The 27928-nt window shown below is 31.6% G+C and overlaps 2 protein-coding genes across 3 annotated transcripts in view; one reads left to right on the plus strand and one right to left on the minus strand.

Moving 5' to 3' along the window:
• Positions 1-499: 499 nt before the first annotated feature.
• On the minus strand, positions 500-18003 carry LOC134691536 (probable cytochrome P450 CYP44). The gene is made up of 10 exons (XM_063552106.1): positions 17984-18003; positions 12706-12926; positions 7377-7614; positions 6301-6491; positions 5859-6054; positions 5255-5429; positions 4647-4813; positions 3318-3396; positions 2672-2831; positions 500-939 (listed from the first exon to the last, which is right to left on the minus strand). The coding sequence occupies exons 1-10, from the start codon at positions 17986-17988 to the stop codon at positions 788-790; spliced, it is 1584 nt and encodes a 527-aa protein (XP_063408176.1). The 5' UTR covers positions 17989-18003; the 3' UTR covers positions 500-787.
• Positions 17653-27928, plus strand: part of LOC134691524 (cortactin-binding protein 2-like) — a 40180-nt gene continuing 29904 nt past the window's right edge. Inside the window, exons 1-5 of one of the 2 annotated variants that reach the window (XM_063552086.1) lie at positions 17653-17946; positions 19468-19569; positions 21346-21585; positions 22113-22220; positions 23665-24711. In XM_063552086.1, the coding sequence (XP_063408156.1) occupies positions 17869-17946; positions 19468-19569; positions 21346-21585; positions 22113-22220; positions 23665-24711 (1575 nt within the window). In that variant the 5' untranslated portion in view covers positions 17653-17868. The remainder of the gene's footprint in view (positions 17947-19467; positions 19570-21345; positions 21586-22112; positions 22221-23664; positions 24712-27928) is intronic. The other variant, XM_063552095.1, reaches the window with a different exon arrangement.

The raw sequence follows: 27928 nt of genomic DNA on the forward strand, positions 1-27928 counted from the left end.
TTGTTAATATTATCCTTAAGAGCAATGGATAGTTGAATAAAATCCCAAGCTATATAAGTTCAGTGTTTGAAACAAAGTTTAAGATCACTTTAAATTTAAGCAAGAGGGACATGCTGTAAGACATCTTCACAATGATTAATACCAGTACTCATTTCTAACTTAAGGCAATTCAATATAATATACTTTACTCATTTTCAGTTTCATTGATGAATACTCAAAGTGCAAGAGCACTGACAAAATTATTTTAACTTTCAAAGAGCATATCTCATTTTAAATGTTGTCTAGTCCTAATGTTTGAAAACTATAATTAGAGAAAGTCTAACACAATGAACTGCTATTTTGAACTAAATTAAGAAAACAGTAGTACACTGCTTTTCAAACGTCATAAATCCATTGAGAGGAGACCAACGAAACAACAGAAACACTGAAGTGCAACAACAAACAAACAACAAAGCAACACACACAGAAACAAACTATAAGATAACAACTGTCATTTTCTATGTCAACTAAAGCTTTAATAATTCATCATTTACAAACTTATTTACACATAATATATCACAGATGTTTATTTTGGATTTTCAATAGAGTTGGTATTCATTACTGGTGGAATAACATGAAACATGTTTCCACTCTTAATTTACCAATTTCTTTAATTTCCATGCAGTTTCATTTCATTTATAATTTGTCTGGATGTTTAATCCTCTTTTCTTGCCATGATCTGATTATTATATAACTTATTATGTCTGTATCACATAAATGTTTCCGTTTATAATTATAAACATAAGAATCATCGATCGACAAACGTAAATGTGGCTGGCTTGTCAGGTACCATTAAGACCTGATACTTTTGAGTCATGTCTTTCCCATGCCACTCAATTTTAAAGTTTTGTATCATACGTCCCAGTAATACATATAATTCTTGTTCTGCAAATCTTCTTCCTAAAGGAGTAAAGCAAATGAAATACGTTACATTGGTTGCAATGAAATTTGCAATCAAAATAAAAACCACCAATTTTACAGGTGAAAGTTTTCTATGATTTCATTCCTCTGACATCAGAAATCAATAATTGTTGTAAAGACATTTTAGATGACTTTGCATCAAAACAAATATTGAGAATGCACTGAAAAAGATAAGTTCCTATACTTTCTGCTTATTTTCCATTCAACATGGTCAATGTAATTAAAAGAATAACAGTTCCAAGAATTAAAGACTTGAAAGCAATTAATTCCTGGCACAACAACACTGATAATGAACTTATGTACTAAACAAAACACTAATTAATGGGGTTTTCAGGCACTTATTGGTTATTTATCTATATTTCAATTCTTGTATTAGTTATTCTAAAACTGTTTTTTTATCCCAGGCATCAATAAATCACTATATGTAAGGTTGTACACTTTGAAAAATATCCTTAAAGGTCATGGAATTGACCTACATTACATAGCTTCTAACTCAACATTCAAATTTCTATTCTGAACTCTAACAAGCACTGCATTTGTATACTTCTGTTTACTTTTAGATTCTGACCAGTTTATAATCTTGATAAACCTGCCAAATGCATTCTGAACATTCTTATAGACTGTACAGTGATCTGTAGATGTTAATTTCTGCGGCATTTGGTCTCTTTTGAAGAGTTGTCTCATTTGCTATCATACCACATATTCTTATAATTTCATAATTCCATTAAATTATGAGAGAAATATATTCTACCACTTATCCCTGCTCAGTATAATATTTATCCACTCTTGGTAGTTAAAGAAGTAAGTTCAGTAAGGGCTCTATTTGGCCCCGATTACAAGGTTCAATGTAACAAGACAAAACATGTTTCATGATGACTTAAAGACAAGTGAGAAAGTTAAATAGAACTATTTTTGTCAAAGTTTAATTCAAACACGTTGGTTTTTACATCCCAAAACCGTCAAAATATGAAATTTTGGTACAATTTTACAAAATTGGCTGAATTTCAAACATATTTAGGAGCATGAATCATAGAGCGCAGGCGTAGATAAAACTAAGTATTCACATATGACATGTGAAATATCTCCACAAACTTTATTTTAAAAGATTTTTGTTGTCAACATATGCACTCTGTGTTTCTTGTCCAATAATCTATGGAAATTTAGCCATTTTTATTGATTTTTTCATTGAAAAACAATAGGAATATAACTTGTGAGTTCATCATAAAACACAGGAATGTAAATTTTCTAAAAAATGATTTATTTCCTATCTAGTCATTGTAATAGCTATAATTTCTTTTAATATTGGTCAATAAATCCTAAATTGAAATTTAAGCTAAAAAAGGGGGCTATTTTAGAACCTTACTCCTTTACAAATTTTAAAATATTTGGTTAACCTCATATTTTAAAGTTTGACCATTAACTATTGCAATTGGATAAATGTCATTATCAATGGGGTTGTGTGGTAGAGTATACATCTATCAAAACAGAATCCATTGATCTATGCTTGAACAAAACCTCTAGCATATACAATTCACTCAAAGTTGTGTGTGCACCTATTTTTATGTTCTTGTCTCCCATTTGCCATATTTGTTTTTAATACAGATCATTAAAAATTAAGATAAATGGACATCATATTTTATCATTTTTTTCCCCCTTACAATATTTTCACAATTTTTTTTTTATATTTCTATTATCAAAAGTTCTCACTAACCTGCACACATCCTTGGGCCATGTCCAAATGGTGTTAGCAAGTAAGGGTGTATATTATGTGCCGATCCATCCCTCAACCATCTTTCTGGCAGAAATTCTTCTGGGTCAACAAAGTGGTCAGGTGACTTAAACAAGACAAAATTACAAAATTCTACAATTGTCTGAAATAAAGATATAGTAGTTGTTAATGAGGGGAAATTAATTGCTCAAACAATGAAATTAGTTGATTATACATATAGAATGCATAATACATATGCTCCTTAAGTTTTATGTTAAGATGTAAATTTAATACATACAATTCTTTTTATTAAAAAATAACAATGCATAATGTAAAAACACCAACAGAACAACTATGAATGAATACATTTTATTTTCTCTACAAAGTTCTCTGCTAGCACCATATTGAAGGCTGCACTCTGACCTATAATTGTTTACTTTTACAAATTGTGACTTGGATGAAGAGTTGTCTCATTGGCACTCATACAATATCTTCTTATATCATGGCAAGATACCTGACAAATATAAAATATATTCTCGACATTTTAAATGTACACATAAAATTCATGAAATGATGGAAAATAGTTTCAACTAAACTGATGAAAATTTTATTAACAAACACAAATTATTAGAAATCAATATTTGCTTACCCCTGCTTGTACTTGATATCCACCAATCACCACATTTTTCTGTGGAATTCTTTTTATATCAAGACCTATAGGCATAAATCTGTAAAATATGTAACCATAACCATATATTATCTAGTGAACCTACATAACTGTACATAAATAGTTTATACAGCTTTAGTGCAGCAAATGAAAACAAAATTGTTCTAAATTTATCTCATCCATATCTTCCTCTCAAAATAAATTAATCATAAAGTCTCTGTTTCCTATAGGTACAATGCATAGTTGCATTTATCTTCCTTACTTATGATTATTCAGTTTGAGTTATTTTGTGAGGAAAACAAAAATAAAGGCGTCCAGATGTGTTTTAATTCATTGGATTGACTTTTGAGTAACATAAATGACTTCGGTTTAGGACTTATCCTTTAAAATTACACATAATTACTTGGGGATGGGACAATTTTCTGACTACTTTCATGTTTTTCTGTATACTATGATCATACATATACTATATATAAATGAAGTGTATTTTCTATTTACTATCAATTCCAATAGTTTACTTTCCACGGCTCTCACTGATGTATTATATAGAGAGTCACTATAATATAACAGTGACCGTTTATAGTATATGTATGTTCATCTTAATATACAGAAAAAAACAGAAAACAAAACATATCAATCTTTGGAAAACAGGGGGAGGGATAAACAAAATAGTCCTGTCCCTACGTACCTATGAAACTGAATTTCTCCAGTTAAATTTTTGGTAAAAAAAATTATACATGTACTTTAAAAGTTTCAATACGGTCTAAAAGCCTGCAATTTCGTGGGGGTGTTCTTGTAGCTTTTAACGGAATTGATATAGAACAAGTTATTATTTATAGTAGTCTGTTGTTATTTATGTATTATTGTCATTTTCTTTATCAGACTCGGACTTCTCTTGAACTGAATTTTAACGTGCGTATTGTTATGCGTTTACTTTTCTACATTGGTTAGAGGTATAGGGGGAGGGTTGACATCTCATAAACATGTTTAACCCCGCCGCATTTTTGCGCCTGTCCCAAGTCAGGAGCCTCTGGCCTTTGTTAGTCTTGTATTATTTTAATTTTAGTTTCTTGTGTACAATTTGGAAATTAGTATGGTGTTCATTATCACTGAACTAGTATATATTTGTTTAGGGGCCAGCTGAAGGAGGCCTCCAGGTGCGGGAATTTCTCGCTACTTTGAAGACCTGTTGGTGACCTTCTGCTGTTGTTTTTTTATTTGGTCGGGTTGTTGTCTCTATGACACATTCCCCGTTTCCATTCTCAATTTTATTAAAATTGTATTTTTTAATATTTTTATTAGATAACATACCTAGCCGCCTCTTTAACACAGGCTTTAAGGTAAACAAATTTGTTGATAATCTCAGGTGTTATCTCCCCTTCTTGTGGTAAGAATTGAGATATTTCTTGGTATGCCTTTTCTTGAGCACGAGGACATTTAGCAAGACAAAACATGGTGAAAAGTAAGGTTGGAACAGTCTGGAAAAAAACAAAAATAAAAACTAAAAATCAACAACTGAACACCATATTTCAAAAGTTAGACTTTTGTAATTTTTTTTATATTAAAAGTTGAGGTGTCCAGCCTTGTTTTGTAACTAAAATGATATATCATCATTGTCTGTGATTTGTCATAGCTGCAATTTGGACCCTGAGGTTATTGTTTCAAGAAATTAAAATGCATAAAATTTGTGTCAAGGAAAAACAATTATAATTAGAAAACAACATATCTATTGATATATGAATATTGGCTGATTCAGAGAGGTCATTTTAAAAAGCATGAAAAGTGCATTTCATTGAAAAGTACATTTTGTTGTTTTAGTGAACATCACCTTCACAAATCAATTAATACTTTTCATTTTGTGGAATTTCAATGGCACAAAATTAACTTAAAAAGAGGCGAATGTGTAAAAATTAACTTACTGTGTTTAATCCATCACCAAACAATGACAATGTGATAATACTGACATCCTTATAACTTAGTTCTGGTCGAGAAATCAGGTAAGTAAGGAAATTATAATCACCGTCCTCTAATTTCCCAGATTTCTCTAAGTCTTTAATCTTATTAATTGTTTCATCCACTAACTGTTGTCCATTTCTGAAAAACAAAATGCCTTTGTTATCTAAATGACTACAACCAACTTTAGTAGTCATCTAAGTCCTGGGAGCCTGTATTGTTCACTAATGTAAGGAATGAATCTAAATGTATCATTATCTTATTCTGGATACAATAATGTGAACAAACGGTCCTCAATCGAAGCTAGGTCATATCATAGAGCACAATTCTGAAACTAGACACATACTTCCTGCCCTACTCCTGTTTTTATTGGTTAGTTGCCAAAAAAAATATATTTTTAGGAACAGTGTACTGCATCATAAATGTATCAAAAAAGTAGTTAATACTATATCCTGGAGTTGGAGGGTTCCTACTGTACGGTCCTTGAAATAAAACAGGAAAATACTTACCACCAAAATGTAACATCTGCATTCATGTAACCTTTTGATATATATAATACCATTTACTTACCCAAAGAAATAATCCTCAGCATAAACAAGCTTCCTCCATAGTGGTGTCGTAAACACTTTATGAATAGGGAGACTGACTTGTAATTTTGCAGATAAAGCAAATATTTCATCATTATAGTGTATCATTTTCAACAGATGATCTTCAATGTTTGGCAACAGACATCCTAATCTAGCTTCAAAGCATGTCATTCCTGAGGCTGAAAAATGCACACATGTTGTTTAAATAAATTGTTTTCTTGTTTTTTAGTTGAAATAGTTCACTTTATCATATATAATATAGATCTCAATTAACAATCTAAAGGTTTAACATGTTAAAACATTCCCGCACCGGGAGGCGTCCTTGGGACAGGCGCAAAAATGTGGCAGGGTTAAACATGTTTGTGAGATGTAGTTCATTACCAAAAGAATTGCTAGGATGGTAATGACATATAAACATTACTTACATTCTAAATTCCATTTTGCAGCTTCACGTCTAAAATCATGAATTTCATCATTTTCGTTTTTAACATTTTTTATATGCTTTATGAAATCATTAACAACTTGTTCCACTAAAGGGAGATAAACAGTGACCTCCTTTGGTCTCATCATCATCTGTTGTACTGCACTTCTAAGTCTGTACCATTCATCTCCATTGCTGAAAAAAATCAGTGGAATTCTCTTACATCATTTTGCTATTTCAGAATGTTTTGAAATCTAGGACGTATTAGAAAGTGTTCATCAAGAAAATATACTACCAGTATGATGATTATGTCAAAGGCAGCGAACCTCATTGTTGAAGGTCGTACCGTGACCTATAGTTGTTAATTTCTGTGTCATTTTGGTCTGTTGTGGAGAGTTGTCTCATTGGCAAGCATACCACATCTTCTTTTTTTATATCTAGCATATGACATTTTTCTGTTTTCTTTTCAGTATATGACTTTCTTCAATGCAGACATAGCTATTTTAAAAAAATATAAACTTAAGGCAAATAAGGTTGCACATTTTTCAGGGAGCATGGAAATCTATATAACTTTACGATGTGCCTTTATGTCCTTTGCTTTTTTATTTTCTCAATTCATACAGTTTGTATTCTATCCTCACATTCACTGTTATTAAAAAAAACATTAAAAATCATGTAAATTGTATCGATATAATAGAAATAATAATAAATGAATAAGCTGTAAGAGTTAGCATAGTTAACAACTCCAGCTCAAAATATATACTCTATTTAGCTTTTAACAGACATCATAGTAAAACTAGTATCCATATTCTATTTTATGACCAGTATTTACTCGATGGCCACACTATGCAATTTCACCTTAGTCGTCCAATAAACAGTTTGTATATATCTTATATTACTTGATACATGTGTAGAGATAAATGCAACATTTCAAAACCTAAATCACCAAAGATCTAAAATAAACTAAACAATAGCTATTAAAGATCAGCCATCAACAAGATCTACATTAAGATATGATACATATTACAACCAATGACAATGTTTTTCACTTGTGACTGATCTAATAAGACTTATACTTACGTATTACCTAACCCTGGGGAAAGATTCCTTTGTTCTCTGTACTGTTTTGTTGTATCCAATAATGGGGCTACATATGGAATTTTGCCTTCATACTGATACATAGTTCTGACAAAATCTGGATCAAACAGTCTAACAGCAGTTACTCCACCTATAGTTTCTTTCATTATAGGACCATATTCTTTGTACCTGGACATCAAGGCATCCTGGAATATGTCCACATTAAATCTATTGAAAGGTCCTGGAAAGAAGATGCCATAAGTCCTAATTTAGCATTTTTTGTATAAACGTGGGGAAAAAAATAAGTTTTTTAACTTCCACCTTTAAGTCATTTTCTTTTCCTCCCTTCTTTAATCACGTAAAAGTTAAAAAAATATGTCTGAAAACAATCATTAAATGTTTCGAAAAAGAAGAATTACCCACCATTTGAATAATTGCATCTGCCATATTGTTATACAATGGTATAAAACAAACTTGCATGTAACAAACACAAAACAATTTTCTGTGAACTTAAAAAAAAGTAATAACATGAAGTTAATAGTTATTTTATTTATTGAATAAATATACTGCCATATTTTTATACAAGGAACTTAAAATTGAGAATACAAGGCACACACTTCAAATTTCTGAAGTCAAATTGTACTGTAACTATCTAGGAATGACAAATATCTAAAATGTGTGGTCATAGTCATGATAGTCATGATAGTTATCAATGGAAGCATTATTAAATCACATAAAATCAAGTTTGCAGTTAATATCTGTCAGTTATTGGGGTCCCTATTGAGTTTTTGTGAGTTCTAGGGAAATTAATGTACCCCCATCTACATTGTATGACCCATGTGGGAACCCCTATTTTCCAAGGACTCCCAAGAACAGGTTAGTGACGTAGATGGTTATCATAACTTGTAAATGTAATGTGCTGTTTTTTTACATTATTTGTTATACACTTGAAATCTAATAAAACAATATATACTATAAAAGATCTAAATTGATGTTTAATATCTTGCATAAACAAACTGATTTTCTCATTTAAATCATTTTACATTGTCTTATCGGGGCCTTTTATAGCTGACTGACTGAAGGCCGTAAGGTGACCTATAGTTTGTTAATGTTTGTGTCATTTTTGGTCTTTTGTGGATAGTTGTCTCATTGGCAATCATAAAACAAAATTGAGAATGGAAATGGCACATCTTCTTTTTTATATGATAACAATAAGTTTAAATATAAATCAAAGTAGTCTGATAATGATTTAATTTAAAGAAATTTAAAGAATATTGTTGATAACTTGCTCAATGAAAAAAAAACAAACTTAAAAGTGTGGATGATATGGCTATCCAATGGATGTCATGGAAATACATGTATGGGTCTCGAAAGCATATTAACCACAGTCTGGTGGGCACCACCATTTCCTAAGGATTACAAGAACAAATTAATATCCCAAGGACAAATTGATTTGTCCAAAAAACACCATTTTTTATGGTGTTATACTGCTTAAATTTATATAATTATAAGGTCTGAAACATTTTAGTCGTAAATACTCAATATGAATACAAGTATCTTCAGGAAATCGTTTGGTATGCCAATTTTTAAAATTTTTCTACCTTCTGAATAATTATGTCTGCCATATTGTTTTCAACAGTGACATCCCATTAGTCCGACAACCATTATTCAGACAGCCCATTACTCCGACAACCCACTATTTTGTCAGCCTATTGTTCCAACAAAAAGCGTTTTTCTTAGTGAATTGGTAAATTTTCACTAAAAAAAACAACTCCGTTCTCTATGATATATGTTATATAGCATCGGAGTGTGGGCTATTATTAGTTTAGTGGAACAAAATACTACCATCGAGTCAAACTATGCAAACTTCAGTCCAAATAAAATTCAAATAAAATTTGTTAAATTTTTATTGGGTGTAAATAAAGGTGCTGTTAATAATGCTGTACTTTCTGAATTAGGACAGTGAGGGTATGGTAAATAAACCGCTGCGCCATAAGCGCATGATACGCCCGACGTCTTGTGTGGAAGTTTTATGCAATAATCATAAATAGTTTCTGAGAAAGTTTTAAGCAATAACCATATATAGTTCTTGAGACACAGGGGAAACCCCCACCCTGGTTTTTTTTTTACAAAAAACTAAATATCACTAAAATAAAATTTTGAATCAAAACCAAAAAGTATACAGATATTAAGATAAATATAACTAAAAAGTGTGTAAAGTTTTAAGCAATAATCGTAAATTATTTTAGAGACACGGGGCGACATGTAAAAAAAACCTCCCCTGTTTAACAAAATACTCAATAACTCAAAAATAAATATTTGAGTCATCACCAAAAAGTATACAAATCTTAAGATCAATATAACAAAGAAGTGTGTAATGTTTTAAGCAATAATCATAAATTGTTATAGAATTACGGCACAACAGAAAAAAAAACCTCCCCCTTTTTTACAAAATACTCAATCACTCAAAAATAAAATTTTAAAATCATCATCAAAAAGTATACAGATCTTAAGATTAATATAGCAAAGACATGTGTAAAGTTTGTAGCAATAAACATAAATTAATTTTGAGATATGGCACGACATGTAAAAAAAAACCTCCCCCTTTTTTACAAAATACTGAAAAACTCAAAAATGAAATTTTGAATCATCACCAAAAAGTATACAGATATTAAGATTAATATAACTAAGAAGTGTTTAAAGTTTTAAGCCATAATCAAGAATTGTTTTTGAGATACAGTGTAACATGAGAAAAAAAACACACCCCTGTTTTAGTAAAAAGTGCCGTAAATCAAAAAGTTTAAATCTAATTTTCACCAAAAAGTATACAGATCATTTGACCATCATAAGAAACAACTAGATTAAGTTTCATGAAATTTGGATAAGTCATTCTCAAGTAACGGTGCGACATGTTTACGCCGGACAGACAGACAGACGGACAAACGGACACCGGACATGTGTATACCATAATACGTACAGTCAAAATTTTGACGGGTGTATAAAGCATACAATGAAAACTTAAACTTTCCTAATGGTTTTTATAGTAAATAAAAAGTGTTATAAGGTAAACTTGGTTTTCAGTATGTCTGAGAAAATCAAAATACTATGTTAAAGAAATGAACGCCATACTAATTTCCAAATTATACACAAGAAACTAAAATTAAAATAATACAAGACTAACAAAGGCCAGAGGCTCCTGACTTGGGACAGGCACAAAAATGTGGCGGGATTAAACATGTTTGTGAGATCTCAACCCTCCCCCTATACCTTTAACCAATGTAGAAAAGTAAACGCATAACAATACGCACATTAAAATTCAGTTCAAGAGAAGTCTGAGTCTGATGTCAGAATTTGTTAGTGAATTACATAATAAAGGAGCAAAGATTGGCGTCCAGAATATGAACTAGTATTGTAATGTCTTAAAGTTGACCAAATCATTAGACAGTTGCTTCGAAAAAGTGGAGGTATACAGTTCTACCTCTGTCTGTTCGTCCTGCCAACGGTCTGTCCATTAGTTAGTCTGCCCGACCCATTAATATTTTCGTTGCATCTTTTTTATTACAGACTAGGGGAATAGCTCTGGTAGCATGGATGGAGACGATTATATTTGGACACATAAAAACACATCAGCTTCCATTTCTACATTTTAATACAGGTTACGGCGGAATGGACACAACAGCAATACAGTCAACATTACGCAATACACATCACACGTGTAGTTCAACAGGTTAATCTGGGTGAACATCAATAAACAGTAAAATAGGCTCTTCTGACCAGTGAAATCAGAACTCGAGTATGGATGGCGATACAGTTATCACCGATACAAATTGAAAAATGTCAAATGAAAATAGCATATGATTAATGTACATGTGTATAAACAGGATCCAAACGAATGTTACAGAAATAAAATGCATGATCATGATGCAAGGAGATAAATCTCACGTGCTTCAGGTTTAAAACGGGATACAGGTAGTTGACATTCATCACAAATCACAAAGACAGAACGTATACAAGATGAGACATGGTCTGTTCTTCTTTCCAAAAAAATCAATCTAAATGTTGGTTTTAATAAACGTCCAGATATAAATTTTCAAAAACAATTAAAAGTGTTCAGCATCATGGCGGTATGGCAGGATCCATCAGGAACAGTCGGTCAATTTTACAAGTAAAAATATCCAAAATCCATTGAAAAACAAATCCAAAATACGTATAAATCATTATTCACGATCATTAAGGTCACTCCACCATATTACAGACTAGGGGAATAGCTCTGGTAGCATGAATGGAGACGATTATATTCGGACACATAAAAACACATCAGCTTCCATTTCTACATTTTAATCAGACAAAGATGACGTCACAAACATAAATACAAAATACTGACAAAAGGGGAACAACTCTCTCTCACATACAGAAACATAATCTGACCATACATACTGATATGTAACATTTTCATGAATTATATTACAAGGATTTCTGAAATGTTTATTAAAGTCAGTTGTATCCTGTGATGCATTTTCAAATTCATTAATCATTACATGACAGCCAAGTTGAAAATTTTTGTCACATTTTTCTTAGGAACTAAAAAACAATGATTTCTGATATCTGGTTTCAAGGTTTATATAAGTCAGTTATACTGTGTGATGCTTTTTCAGATTCACAACTCAAAAACTTCCTGTCTACTGAAATATTTTGGCGGGAATATCATCAGTAGCTCGCACCATCAATGGTTGTTCTTGATTTATATGATTATAAAGATCCTTTAATTTGGAAAAGGAAAATGAAATATTTTTTTCTATTATATTCTATATACAGATTTTGGAGTAAATAGAAAGTATGTGAACTACCTTAGCCTTATGTTATAGTCACAGAGTTATTTCTTAAAATATGTTTAATATTACATATCTAAACGTAATAATACAGACAGACAAATTTGTTTTACCCTGATATCCTGATACTTGACTTGATAAGTGTCAGACTTATGGGTTGTCAGAGTATCAGGCTGTTGAAGCAATGGGTTGTCAGACTATTGGATTGTGGAACTAATGGGTTGTCGGACCAATGGGCTGTTGGACTAATGGGCTGTTGGAATAATGGTGTGTAACCAAATTTCAACAAGTAATTTGCATATAACTTACATGCTTATCGATTTCCAGGTGTTTAAATTGCGCTTTAATATTGAGTAAAAACGACTAATATCTTAAAATAGTATACTTTAATATTAATTTAATAAGTATTACACCATGTTTTTGGGACATATTCGATTTGACCTTTAGACATTAATTAGTTCTTGTAATCCTCATGAAATCGTGGTACCGCAGTCTGATCATACCTTTCCTGTACTGAAGTAATGTCCCAATGTAAGGCAGTCCCTTGGGTCCAGGAATATCTTCGAAGGGTTTTGCTTCTTCATATCCTGTCACATTTTCGTATTTTTCGACAACGAAAGTACTTCGATATCTATATCTATAGCTTTTGTTTTGGTGCAGCCTATGATCGAACTTGGGTTTGCAGCGAGTTCTACTGATTATTTTTATAGTTTTAGACATTGCACTGAAAAAAATATCAAAATATATGCATAACTTCTAAATGTTATATAAAATTATCTACTGGTATAATGTCATCACCAAATTATGCCATAACTATTAAAATAAAAAAATATTTTTGCAGACAGTTTTTTTTTCCGAAAGGATTATCTTTTCTTGGTGTTAACAAATGTAGACTTCTTACCGGAACGTGATACGGTAAATTTCCGTATTGGTTTAATAATTTTGGGCACTGGCTATGGTTACGTTGAAAACGTAATAATGACGAAAAAACTTATTCTTACACATTGTCTAAAGACTGATTATCGACATACAAGATCGGGTTAGAAACCTTTTAACTACGGATGTTACAAAAATATGTGTTTCTATGGAAAAAAATAGCGTTATTGTTACTTTATATTTGTCTAAACCTAACCCATGACAAACCTTACTTAGGTCTTGTTTCAAGGCTAAATTCTCCGCTTGGTTATTACATGGAGGCCATATAACCTCCTTGGTTATTACAAGGATTTTTATTATTATATTCAAGACAAGACAATAATTTATTTGAGTCTCACCTCTTATAAAACATTTACATAATATTACAACTTCACATATAAACTTGGACAATTAAAAATAAATATTAAGATAATTATAACATTTCAATAAGTAATGTTTAAACATTTATTTTCAAGTAGTCATTGTTTCAATGTTCTTCAAGGTAATAATATATGCTTGCAGTGTCAAACGGGTACCCCGGCGGTAAACCTCAAAATTAAAACAAAATAAAATTATCAATGCCAAGAAATTGACTCCATTGAAATTCTGTAAATATCCAATAGAGCAAATTACATGAATTATCAATATTGACCATTTGTTATATTGCCATGTTCTAAACGACACGTACATGAAGGTAATAAATAAATTTGCTGAAAAAATAAAATCTTGCATTCAGATTTATCAAACGACCATTTAATTTTAAAATAGGAAAACTTTGTTTGATATGATAGTGTGGAAGTGTAGTGTAAAGAGTAGAAAAATCAAAACTGTAAACAGAATTAAAAAAAAGGACTATCAAAAGCATGCAATTTATATAAAACATCCAAAGAATTTTTAACACTCCAAAAATAGTTTATTCCACTATGTTCATATATTTTATAACAATAATTTATGAGGAATAAAGGCAACAGTAGTATACCGCTGTTCAAACTCATAAATCCATGGACAAAAAACAAAATCATCGGGTAACAAACTAAAACCGAGGGAAACGCATTAAATATAAGAGCAGAACAGCGACACACCACTATAATATAACACACACAGAAACGGACCAAGCATTAGACAAAATCCAACGATAATAACAAATATAACATCAAAACCAAATACATGAATTTGGGATAGACAAGTACCGTGACACGTCTTATCGCAATGTGAATTTACACTCAAAAATAAGAGAAAACAAACGACGCAACGTTAAAATGTAACACACACAGAAACGAACAATAATATAACAATGGCCATATTCCTGACCGTTTGTACAGGACATTTTTAAATAAAAAAATGGTGGGTTTTGACGAGCCCGTTAATAGTAGTTAATGAACTTGTAAATAGCACTGAAAGATAAGTTGCAGAACACTTACAAGAGGGCTCAGGCCGAGATGAAACGATATTTAAATGTTTTTGTGTAGCCAATACACAGTAGGGACCTTCATATGTTCAGAAGAAGCCTTGAACTTTTATTTACTTAAGATATATGTTCGTTTACTATATGACTCTCTGTGGAGTGCAAAGAGTTGAATGTAGATGAATTTAAAAATGTCATTCGTAAGAACGTCCGTGTAGTATAACGGCATACCACCACCACATTGCATGCCAAGAAATTGCCTCCGTTGAAATTCTGCAAACACCCCCATAGAGCAAATTACATGGATGATTAATATTGACCATTTGGTATATGGCTGTGTTCTAAGCGACACGTACATGAAGGTCATAAATTAATTTGTTGAATGAAATCAAATCTTTAAACACTAATGGGTGCCGTAGGAGGTCGACCGGAATTTAGCGAGGATTTCTTGGCATGATGGCTGCTTTGTCGGCCGGTACAAACACAAACCACTTTGAAAGTTCTTGAAGTTTATTTCTTATTCTGGAAATCGGTGTATTATGTACTCTATAATTTATTTCTAGATTATTTTCAAAATGTAATATTCTATTATCTACCCCGTTCATACATTTATTCAAATCAGAATCAAGAGATTTGTATATGACATATATTTTCCCGTATACACGGACACTCTTTCAAATCTGTTTTAGATGGAGGACGATATTTTGGTCCTTTTTTTTCAAAAAGTGTTTAACCTCTCTGTCCTGGACGATATTGAGGTCCCCTGTAATAGCATGGCCATAGGGAACGTATATAAACTTCGATGATTCACAGTATGTTTAAAAAAACATTGAAGCCAATTGGTTTGCACGCTTTCTGTGATCCGGCATGCCTAGATGATAAACAAGTGTCTTGTCTTTTTTATGCAGACGATTTAGTAAAAAAAACCATTTGTTTTATCAACTTTATGAAATTTGATTTCAATGTATAGTTTACAAATCCTTGATGATGATATGAGGAAGGCGCTACATTAAATGCCAGCTTTATGCCAAGACAATGTCGTATTATTGATTGGTTGTTGGTTGCTTAACGTCCAGTGGCAAATATTTCATGCATGTTCAGGACGATTTTTTTTTAATCCAGATCTTCAGCAAAAACGATTTTATCTTTCAGATATGCAAAATTTTAACTTTTATATATCTACAAACATTTCAAACTTCACAAACCGCACAGGTAAGTCTGCACACAGCAGTCAGTTTTAGGTGAACATTTATTTTATCTATTACAATAAAGATCTGCATAAGATAAAGATAATAAATTTGAGAGTGGAAATGGGGAATGTGTCAAAGAGACAACAACCCGACCAAATAAAAAAACAACAGCAGAAGGTCACCAACAGGTCTTCAATGTAAAGAGAAATTCCCGCACCCGGAGGCGTCCTTCAGCTGGCCCCTTAACAATATATACTAGTTCAGTGATAATGAACACCATACTAATTTCCAAATTGTACACAAGAAACTAAAATTAAAATAATACAAGACTAACAAAGGCCAGAGGCTCCTGACTTGGGAAAGGCGCAAAAATGCGGCGGGGTTAAACATGTTTGTGAGATCTCAACCCTCCCCCTCTACCTCTAACCAATGTAGAAAAGTAAACGCATAACAATGCGCACATTGAAATTCAGTTCAAGAGAAGTCCGAGTCTGCATGATGTCAGAAGATGTAACCAAAGAAAATAAACAAAATGACAATAATACATAAATAACAACAGACCACTAGCAGTTAACTGACATGCCAGCTCCAGACTTCAATCAAACCGACTGAAAGATTATGATTTCATCATATGAACATCAGGCACAATCCCTCCCGCCAGGGGCTTAGTATCATACCATCATAACATATATGCCGAGAAGAACATAACCCGTGTCATGCCAACAACTGTTTTTAGAATAAATGTGTTTAGTTCCGACGCAAAGACCTTATCAGTGATTCAATATTAACGCCAAAATATGCAATCTTTAATGACTTGACAACAGTATCGTAATTATATCCCTTCTTAATAAGTCTATTCAAAGGTTTTGTAAGTTTCTGAGGTGAATACTGACACCTTTGTGCTTTATAAAGAATATTTCCATAAAAAATTGGATGTGAAATACCTGAACGTATAAGAAGTCTGCATGTTGAGCTATATTTACGAATGATGTCTTTATACCGATGATAAAATTTAGTAAATGTTTTGACTAGTTTGTGATATCGAAAACCCTGGTGTAATTATTTTTCAGTAATACATAAATGTCTCTCGTTAAAATCTAAAACATTGTTACATACACGAGCGAATCGTACAAGTTGAGATATATAACCACCGTAAGATGGTGACAAGGGAACAAATAAATAAATTTATTTTATTTGAGTGTCACGTATTGATCTTACACAATAGTAAAATATTTACACAAGTACAATCACATAAAAAAAAAAGATCAACACACAGCCTAAAAAGACTTATGAGACACTGAATAAACGGTCGTATTTGCCAATTTGTTATGATGACTGACATAAATACTAGTGTTAAAGTTTGACTAAATAATTTTAATAGTGCTGAACAAAAAAACATTCGTATTCCTGATCATCTTCAGTTTATGGATTCTTCATCAATTTCATGTACTAATTCAGAGTCAGTTTTATAAAATAAATAAATAAATAAGCTTTATTTAGAGTCGACAAGGTATACAAACAGAGAAAAACATAATCTCTAATGGGCTTTTAACCAACATAGTGACTGAACAGTGACTGTCGTTTCTTGCCGGTGATACATTTTTTTTCATGAATTGTTTAATTTTACAAATCCTTGATGATATTAAAAGTCATATGGCCTAAGCAAAAGGACAAAAATATAACATTGTCACAAGGAATTTGTTTCCGGAAATATTAATTACCGTTAAAGTAAGCTGGTTTAGTATTTAGAACCTCCATTTCAGTATTTTTATTTTCACCACATTTTCCCTTTTCAAATGAAATATAGAAAAATGTAACAACATCAATTTGAAACGAAAGAAAATTAAACGATTTCTATATAATTGATTTTACCATTATTGTTTGCTATAATGTAATGAAAGACGTTGGATTTCGAAACAATAGAGAGTACCATAAACATTTTGTCACGTGACCAAATATTAAATTTCTGCAAACAATATGATCAAAAGACTCCAAATAATTAGATGCCCTGGAGCGTAAACACTTCAGTGCAACTAGATGTACACAAAAGACCACGTGTTAACATGTTGTTAATTGTTAATTATTGGTTTCTAAAGATTAATGAGTGAAACATCAAAGGAAAGCTGAACTGACATTTCATTTGTTTTCGATCCAAGATGGCGGGTCGAAATGTTCGACAACAGCAGCCTAGTATATATGATACACCCGAAAAGTTACAGTCAAACACTCTAAAGGTACATTCATCTGAATCAATTTTCAGTTATGCATCACCTCATAACCTAAACGATTGTCCATGGCAGTAAATTATCGAAGAGATTCATAAACTTGACACAAAAAAGACTGCCCTCAACTTTTCTCCAGCCACTACCTAAGAGGTCCAATAGCAGATTTGCATAATATGGGGGTCTCATTGAGGGGTTCTGATTCCGGCTCACGCTTACTGTTTTGTCAGATTCCTGTATCTTCATGAAATAAAACTGCTAGTAGATATTGCATGATATATAAAGTACACCCTATTGCCATTTTGAAATCTGCCCTGGTTAACCCGAGAATATGCATCTCTTGAAATATTGACGTCATACAAGAACTACATTTTTAAGGGAACCTTTCTGGTGTCCAGTAATGACGGACAAATATCAAAAAGGCTCTTATTACGTGAGTGAAATGAGCCATATCCAGAGTTCGCGAAAATGGTCGGTCCTGTCGGTCCTGACCGCCAAAATGAGGCTCGGACCAGTATTTTGAAACCTATAGCCGGTCCTGATGACCGATGTAAAAAACGGCCGTTGTAGTTCCCTTTTTATCGGTAATTAGTTGTATTGCAACTAATTCCAATACGTGTTTACATGGGTCTTCAGATGTACCTGCAGGTTATATCTGGTACTGGATTCCTGTTATTATAGACAAGCTGAAACCTATGGAAAACTTAGTGCCGATCTACACGTGGCCTGCTAAATTTGTTCTTGGCAAACAATCGGCGATTGAAATCTTAGATGGAGATAACAAATACTGAGAAAATGATTCAGTTGATGAAATTGATAGTTAAGATGACTATAAGAACAATCAGAAGAACAGAACGTGTCCTTCATTATTAATTTGTCGGTGGCTGTGAAAAATAAAACTAAAAATAATTATAAAGATATTTTTGGATAAAATATGTTATTATTTTATATTAGGATCAAATTGACAGATTTTTTTAGGACTGGCAAAAATTTTGTAGGACTGACAAATAATTTTGCTTTGTCGGTCCAATGACCGACGGGTCAAACGAAGATTTCGCGAACTCTGCATATCTATACAGTTTGTGAAACGTCAAGGAGAATTAAGAATTACAAGATACAATCAGTTTTTTTGTTTTTTTGATAAACTGATGGAATTCTTATTTTAAATATAGCATGATCAAATCTAAAGGAATTGTAATTTTTAGTTATGTTCAATTTGTTTAATTCAAAACCATTTTATGACATGAAAATGTATGACACACTACACATTTAAAAAAATTATGTAGTTCAGATTTAAACCAATGTCAAAGGTTAGTTTACAAACGGTTTAAGTTGATACTCCTGGAATGAATGTTTGAATGCTCAGACACCCTATTTCAAGTCATAAACATTGACAAAAATTGTGGAAATGAAAATCCTGATCTTTAAATGAACATACATGTATGTATGTGATGAAGAATGAGATGAAAAAATATCTGCCTTTTATTTTATACAAACACACAGATATTCATATTTATTAATTTTCTTTTTCAGAGACATCCAAAGATGGATTTGAGCAAAAATGAATTATTGAAATTGTTGAGTTATCTTGAAGGTGAATTGCAAGCCAGAGAGGTTGTCATAGCAACACTTCGGGTAAGTGTTATCATGGTTATAGGGCTATTAAAAATGATATTTATTTTAAAGACAGGATATACAAGTCTCATTTCATGTCAAAGTTTTCTTTTAACAATCCATGGTTGAAAGTAATTTTAAAACAATAAGTTTAAAAAAAATAAAGTCTGCAAGGAATAAGACATTTTTAAACTGGTCTATTCTTAAGATTATGACCACACAAATATTAATTTGTCCATTTGAATTATATTAATTGTCTATGAAAAAGAAGTACATCATCACTATTTTCTAGACAGTCTTAACAGTGGTCTCCCAACAAATAGCATATACATGTAGCATTCTGGTTATCAGAAAAGTTTAAAGTACAAAATTGGTCTTAGAAATATGCAACATCACATTCATATTTAACACTATCTATAAAATAAAATTTCTTCAGATTTGAATTATCTCATATATCACATTACCATGATGTTGAAAGGTAATAAAAATTTATATAGATGTTACAGTCAGTCAAATAACTTTATACAAATCAAGTAATTTCTATTTGAAAAAAAATAATTATATATATGCCCAAGTAAAAATACAATGTATATGTGTGGTTCAAGTTACCCCACATTCCTTAGTTGAAACCCCCCTCCCTAGAACTTTTTTTTATTTCTGAAAAATAAATTTTCAAACGATCAAATTTTGAGGATTGTGAAATTAAATAATTATATTCAAAGATTGCTGTCATCTGAATTTCCATCAGAAGTATCTGCTATAAATGTGTAAAATGCAACAAATTCATAACAGAATGGAACAAAATTAACTAAAAAAAGGAACATGACTGTTTATTTATCAACCAAACTCATGTAAAATGGCTAACTTCCTTTTGGGCACATATAATTCCAGAAACAATTTTGGTAAAAACACGATTTTTATTCGGGATTTGACAACCCAAAATAAAAATTAAATTAAAAAAAGGCAGTCTTACTGACCCTATTATTAAAAAGGATGTCACTGGAACCACACATCTTTTTATTTGGCCTTTAATATATCCATTCAAAAACACTAAAATTTCTGCATACTTTTAAGAATGAATCAAAGAGCCAAGTGACCATCTCTTGGCATTTGTCATTTGTCATGTAGATTTTTTGCAAAAATCTTCTCCTCTGAAAGTTCTGCGCCAAATATTACAAAACTTTGCCACAATCATCATTTGGGTATCATTTGGATTTATATTAAAACCATATATAATATATAAACCAAATAGGATTAGCAAGGCAAGATCCACAAACAAGTCAAATTTTGCAGATGTAGTTATAATTGATTGATTGTTAGTTGCTTAATGTCCAGTGGCAATTATTTCACGCTGCATAGTTAGGATGATTCATATATAAATATAGTTAGTCTCTCTTGATAGCAGTGATTGCCCCTATATCAGGATTTTTATACCCTCTTTACAGTCTTTAGTGTTTTGTGCAAAAATTAAAGAGAGAAACTAAACAGACTAAATGACCATTAATACAAGATCAACAAAAGAGAAATTTTTGTCACAAATTCTATTTTTGCATACAATGTTGGAGAGACAGTTGTTGATTATGCACATACATGTAGACCTTTGTGAGGAACACAGACTCAAAAGAGCCTATAGGTATTTATTTGAATTATTATTTTGAGTTTAAATCAGTATTTTTTATGGCTAAAAAGATTAAAATGCACCATATGAACACTAAATTTCAAGTTGTATTATTGTTTTAATTGTCAGTATTGTTCGTGTGCATATTGAAAATTGAAATGTTTTTCTTGATTTTCTAGTCTGAAAAAGCCAAACAACTTATATATCAAGCAAAATATGGAAAAGTGAACACAACAGATCCTTTCTTAGCTTTACAAAGAGATACGGACAGACTGAACGATAACAGTTTTGATGAAGGTGCTATAAAATCTATGTATGACAACCAACTGGCTCAGTTAGAAAATCTAATAGCAACACAGAGAAAGGCACAGATGAAAATGAGAGAACAGTGTTCTGTTGCTGAGAAAAAACACAATAAGGTTCTTATACAGACTTATAAATCTTATCTGTAACATGCAAATTGATATCTAACAATTCATTTTACTACTGTAAACCAACTTGTTTTTGCAGACTTATAAATCTTATTTTTATCATGCAAATTGATATCTAACAATTCGTTTTACTACTGTAAACCAACTAATTTTTGCAGATACATTATATTTTATTTATGAAAAGGAATATTTAAACCACAATATACATGTAATTTGGATAACTGCATCTAATCCGTAATCAAACATTTACAAAGGCTATGTAATCTCAAAAGCATAATACCTATCAGATTAAAATTTAAGAACAGAGCTTAAAGATGCCTTTGCAAACATTAGCAGATATTGTCCTAATTAGTTACCATACAAGTAAAACATCTATTTTATTTAAGTTCAAGGTCACTTGATAGTGTTCTAATTATTTGTGAATACTTCTTTAGCATTGCTTTTAGAATTTAGACCAATATAAATGAGTCAATGAAGTGTCTTATTAGTATTTCTGATTTTGTTCTAATGTATAGGTTTGCCAAGAATTAGAAGATGAGAAACGTAAACATGCTCATGATACTGCACAAGGTGATGACGTTACATACATGTTAGAGAAAGAAAGAGAAAGATTAAAACAAGAGGTACATACTATAGAAAAAGAAAAACTGATAACTACTTTATGATAAGGCCAAAAAAAATATATGTCTGTTTACGGTTACCCGACCGACCCTATTTTGAGCACTGACCCTAAGCCATTTTATTGCCGTTGTAAAATGAAAAAGAAACTGAACACATGTTAAAAGTGAAGATAGTGTTGCCTGATACATCCCAATGTTCATAATAATGAATATTATAGCTGTTTTAATGAATTTCGCTACTCGTGTGATGAAATAAACATTTTACCGCCATTTTTTTCCAATCACTACAAATACGGGTAAACTCGGCCCATGGACAACTCGGACCACTGCAAAACGGACCGACACACAACTCAAAATCATGGCTCAAAAAAATAAAATGGAAAAAAATAATAAAATGGTAATACCGACCTACCTACTCTATTTATTTTGATGACATGGATGATGTAACCTTAAACAGACATATATTTTTTTTTTGGCCTTATACATACAAACCTGTGGTATACTGTTGGCGTTCTCTTGCTTTATTTAATGCATAAACCACGATGAAATATTTTTATGGGAAAGCAAGAAAATATTTTCTGATATACTGATTACATGTTTCATGTTAACAAGGTTTGTCTTTTGTTGAATTGTTTATAACGCTTTCAACAATTTCCTGAAGATAGAATAATTGGTGAATAATACTAACTTTTACTTATGAAATAAGGCGATTTGGTAGGACAAGGATTGTAGCTTCACAAAAGGACCCTGTAATGAATTGCTTCTGTTCTTTTCATGTATAGACAATGTTCATTTTATTTACAAGTGTCATTGTATAAAATGTCTCTAGTCTGACTGTACATAAGTTCCCTATAGGATGCAAATGTACACATGTATCATGCAGATTCCTGTTCACCAATACAAAAACCTCTGTCAGCAAAGGTTGATTGTTAAAAGACATGTAGTTTATTTACTTTTCTTCTTTAATTGTGCTGCTTTTTTTAAGATATGCACATTTCAGCATATTCAAGGAACAAACCACAAATAAGAATAAAACAACAACAGAAAAAAAGCTACATTAAATATGGACAGTGGTTATTTGTCCAAAACAAAGTCCAATGATATTTTCAGGTTATTTGATGAAAAAAATGAATCATTAGAGAAATGAAATTTTTCATCGACCTCTAGTATGCAGAACCATAGAACTGAGAAACAATAGAATTTAGTCAGTAAAAAATAGTAAAGAATAAAATATGGGGGAAAAAGAAATAGAAACAGCACAGGTCAGATATCTTACAAATGCATAGACAAAAAAGAACTGCTAAGAACATTTGGCAATGTGTATTCTTAATGAAAAATAAATCTACAGATTTTATTCATTTGATTTCTAAAGTCTTTTATGCTTTTTAAACAAACAATCAAAAAGTTTGAGTTATATCAGGTATGCACATGGTTTATTATTTTGTAGATTGATTATGAAAAGAATCAGAATAAAAAGATTGAAAAAGATCTTAAGAAAACACTAGCAAGTCTTGAAGAGGAACGTGCTAATTCTGTGAAACATAAACAGGTTGCAGTTATGCTTATAAAGGAACAAAAGAAACTCATAGAAAAATTAATTCTTGATAGAGAGAAACTGAAAAAGTATGAAAATGCTCTAAAAGAAGAGAAGAACAAACATGTAAATGTTGTGGAAGGACTTGTGGAGGAGAGTAAAAAATCATTGAAAATGGAGGCAGTGATGGAAAAACAGTGTAGTGATTTTGATGTTGAAAGGGAACAATTAAAAGGAAAGCTTGCCAAAGAGGAAGCCAAAAATAAAGAACATCAAATTGAAATAGAATCCTTAAGGAAGCAAATAGAAGCCTTACAAAAACATGTTCATAAAGATTCTATACAGAGCATTGAAATTAGGTCAACAGCATCTCCACGTCAATCGGCAGATGTTTCACCAAAAAATGTGCCAAAACAGAGTGACATGAATGTGATAACAGACACTCAAAACAGAGTTATGTCCCCTGTTTATACTGAAAGTGAGGTTCAAAGGAAGGCTCGTTCTATAACAATGTCTCCCGATAGATCCAGGGAAACTTATGCAAGGAAAAGTAACTCTGATGTTCGTTTTGCACCTGTTGGTGCTGCTTCAAATGACAAAATGGGTTTCGAAACTTCTCGAGGTGGTTCTAAGATGTCATCCATATCTTCAACAACGATATCAGGAGGTGGAAAAGTTCTGACTGTTAATGTGAGTGGTCATCCTAATGTTAGTCTTTCATCTGGGAATGTGTCACCAAGGAAAATGGTACCAACAGGTCGTGGTACTCCACCCCCTTTACCACCCAACAAACCAGTTTTGTCAGCCGTATCAACCTCAAAACCAGCTCCGCCCCCAAAGGTGGGTATTTCATTAACCAAAGATGGGGCCGCTAGGTCACCTAAAGCAGTACACATACCTGTCAGTGTGGTGCACAGCAGTGGGACTGAAACCTCATCGGTCAGGAAACCCACCACACAGGTTTGTGTGAATGCAAAATAAAAGGACATGTTCAAGTTTGTAAATAGAATTTTTGAATGAATCTCAGATCATTTGATGGAAAAATTATAACATTCAAATTTATAACTTATGGGCATAATAAAAGCTGCATTGCAAATATAGTTTGTGTGTTGGAATCACATGCTAGCAACAAACATTTATTTTATATATCAGTTAGTTTTTCCATCATTTGTTATGATGTATGTGTCTTTTCACTGAATCCTCGCGACTAGAAATCCATTTTATTAACATAAATGACTATTTATTGAAATATATCTAATACATATGTTAGACTGTGAAATCCATAATTTACATTATACTCTAAATGCAGATGACCTATCGGGGAGTATTTTACTTTTACAATTACATGCTACGTGGAAGATTCAGTGAATGGCCCAACATTTTTATTAACAAGGTGCAATATTCTTTTACAGTTACTTTGTGTGTGTTTGCAATTTGTTTGTTATTGATACATAACTTTGTTCCTTTATTCAGTTTGCTCATGCACATGTAAATTCATAGAAACATATGGTTCACTGGATGGAAGCAGATAAAGATATATCATTGCATGTTGCCAGACAAAATGGAATGTTATAAGTTGGCAAAATGCTGTTGCATTGCTGGTGAAGATTTTATTTGAAAAATACATTAAACTTCATTTATTTCACTACACTATCATTAGAATGTCTTCACAATTTTTTTTTAATTTATAAAGATATGTTTATATCAAATTTCAAATATCAAATATTCTTTTCACTAAAGTTTCCCTTGATTTTACCTATGATTAGTATGAACTTTTTAAGGTGAAAATACTTATTCCATTAAGATATGTTTCAGATCCTTTGATATTCTTCTTTTTATGATCTTTGACATGATTAACATTAGGTAACCTAAACACTTAAAAGAATTGTCTTAAAAAAGATAGGTTCTCAATTTTATTAATGCATGACTAAAACATTGTGCCTATTTTACAGTTCTTTGATAAGTCTATGACAAAGAAGATGTGTTCCATAAGACATTTTAACTATAATATTGAACTTGGTAAAAAAATATTAAAATTTCTATATTTAATTTTCTAAACAAGAATAGTTTTGTCAGAACAAAATTATTCATAATTGAAGTACTTAACTAAAAGAGTAAGCATGTATTTCTTAGCTAAATACAGGGGACTTATTTCCAGTTTGTTTCTAAATTTATTAAATCTTTTCCTGAAAATCAGATTAATAAGAAAATAATTAATTTTAAGGTCTTAACTGGTTGGTTAAAATAAGATTAATGATATGCATTCTTGAATAAACTATAGGGCATTTTGCATTTTTACGCTATGAGTTTTGCTTCTACATGATAATTTAAAAAAAAAAGGTTGTATTCACTATTGAGGTTGTTAGCTTCATTAAGTTTAATTCATATTGCATTTTGCAACAGATGTCTTTTTGACTAGTTTTACAAACTTTTTTTCTACCCTTATGTGATATTTTTGTACTTACTTATTTAAGGTTGTATTCATAGTCCAAATTGAATGGACTGGGTAACATTGAATGGACTGGGTAACATTATCAAATCGTTTATTTTAAGAACTGCCAATTCATTACAAAGTTGTCATGTAGATAATCAGTCACTTTCAATACAAACATGTACATTTTGTACATGTAATAATCATTTTAATCAGTATACAAAGTTTATGATTTTTTTTGTAGAACAAATGTATTAAGAAAATGTTTAAATATCTATCATCTATGTTTTTAAGACTCGCCAAACTGAGAGTAAGAAAAGTTGAGCATTGGAAAATTACTTGAACTTTCTGCCTCTTTCCCCGACAATGACACACAGTACTGTATTGTCACCTGTCTTGTCAAAACTTCGTATTATTTTACACCAATATTTTCTTTCTTAAAAATAACTTGAATACTAAGAAGAATGAATAAATAACACTGTCATTTGAATGTCAATGGAAAATATTTGATTCTGCTTATTGCTCTTCATTGGAACATGGAAGTTTTATATTGACAGGAACTACTATGACCCTACTTCAAACGTTTCATCTGCGATGCCGCGCCTAATTTAATGACATGTTAATTAGCTTGAAACATGGCACGTTCTTTACATACCAGCGTGTGGTTTCATACAATATTGTCATTCTCGGCTGCTTTCGGGATTACGGAAATAAAAGAAGAAATCGAAAGCTGTGATAAATTCTTAGGAAACAGCAATCGGCAAACCTCGGCAGATTCCGTTGCCTAACTGTGCCGACTGAGTGATTGATGGATTAATGCGAGTCATCATTAATTCTATAGAAAAACACATTGACGATGGAAATTTGTACCAAATGTTATTGAATAAATGCCCCATTTTTATTGATTTATTTTTTCGGTAGAAATTGCACTATATGTAATATATATATATATATATCGCAAGTTGTGGTAATAGTATAACTACCGTTTACTCCATTGAGTGGCACACCTTTCCTGCATATTTAAGACGATTGTAAATTATCGTTCTGATAAAATCAAAAGATCAAAGATTAAATCAATGTATGAATTATTAAGCTTCACTCTAAACCCAGGGTAAGATCATTGGTTGGTAGCTGAACCCCGATGTGTTTAAATTTTTTTTATTACCGCGACTCAAGGATTTGTATAGTGACATTATACAAATTCTTGTGCGACTGTTCAATCATTTTTGCCAGTTTCATTTGGACAGTTTCATTTGGTCGGATAGAGATACATATTTTAGGGGACAGAAATTGTATTATATAAAGATCTATATAACGTAGTCAGATCTCTGTTTTCTTCTGCTGTATTTTGTTGATTGGTACTTGCTCGATTAATTTTCGTATTGTAAACTGGAAATTTCTACTTTCCAGGATTATCCTGTAACTTAACCATATATATTACTCTAAACTTCAAAGTTTTAATATTTATCAAATATATTTATTGTTAACCGGCGGTAACCGGAACACACCTTAATCACGATTTTAACTTCACCCACAAGCTAATAAAATAATGTCACTCACTATTTCAAATCGTTGTAATTCTGGGCTGATTTTCATTTTTTATGCATCAGTCTATTTATTTAAATAAGTTGTTCACGAATAAAGGTCTACCGATGCGATTGATATGAGTAAAGGTGTTTTCCGACAGGTAATATTGTTAAGCTGTCTCGATTTAAACCACGTGATTGATAAGAAGTATCTCTGGTC

Source organism: Mytilus trossulus, chromosome 1 (assembly GCF_036588685.1).
Source record: "Mytilus trossulus isolate FHL-02 chromosome 1, PNRI_Mtr1.1.1.hap1, whole genome shotgun sequence".
Taxonomy (NCBI): domain Eukaryota; kingdom Metazoa; phylum Mollusca; class Bivalvia; order Mytilida; family Mytilidae; genus Mytilus; species Mytilus trossulus.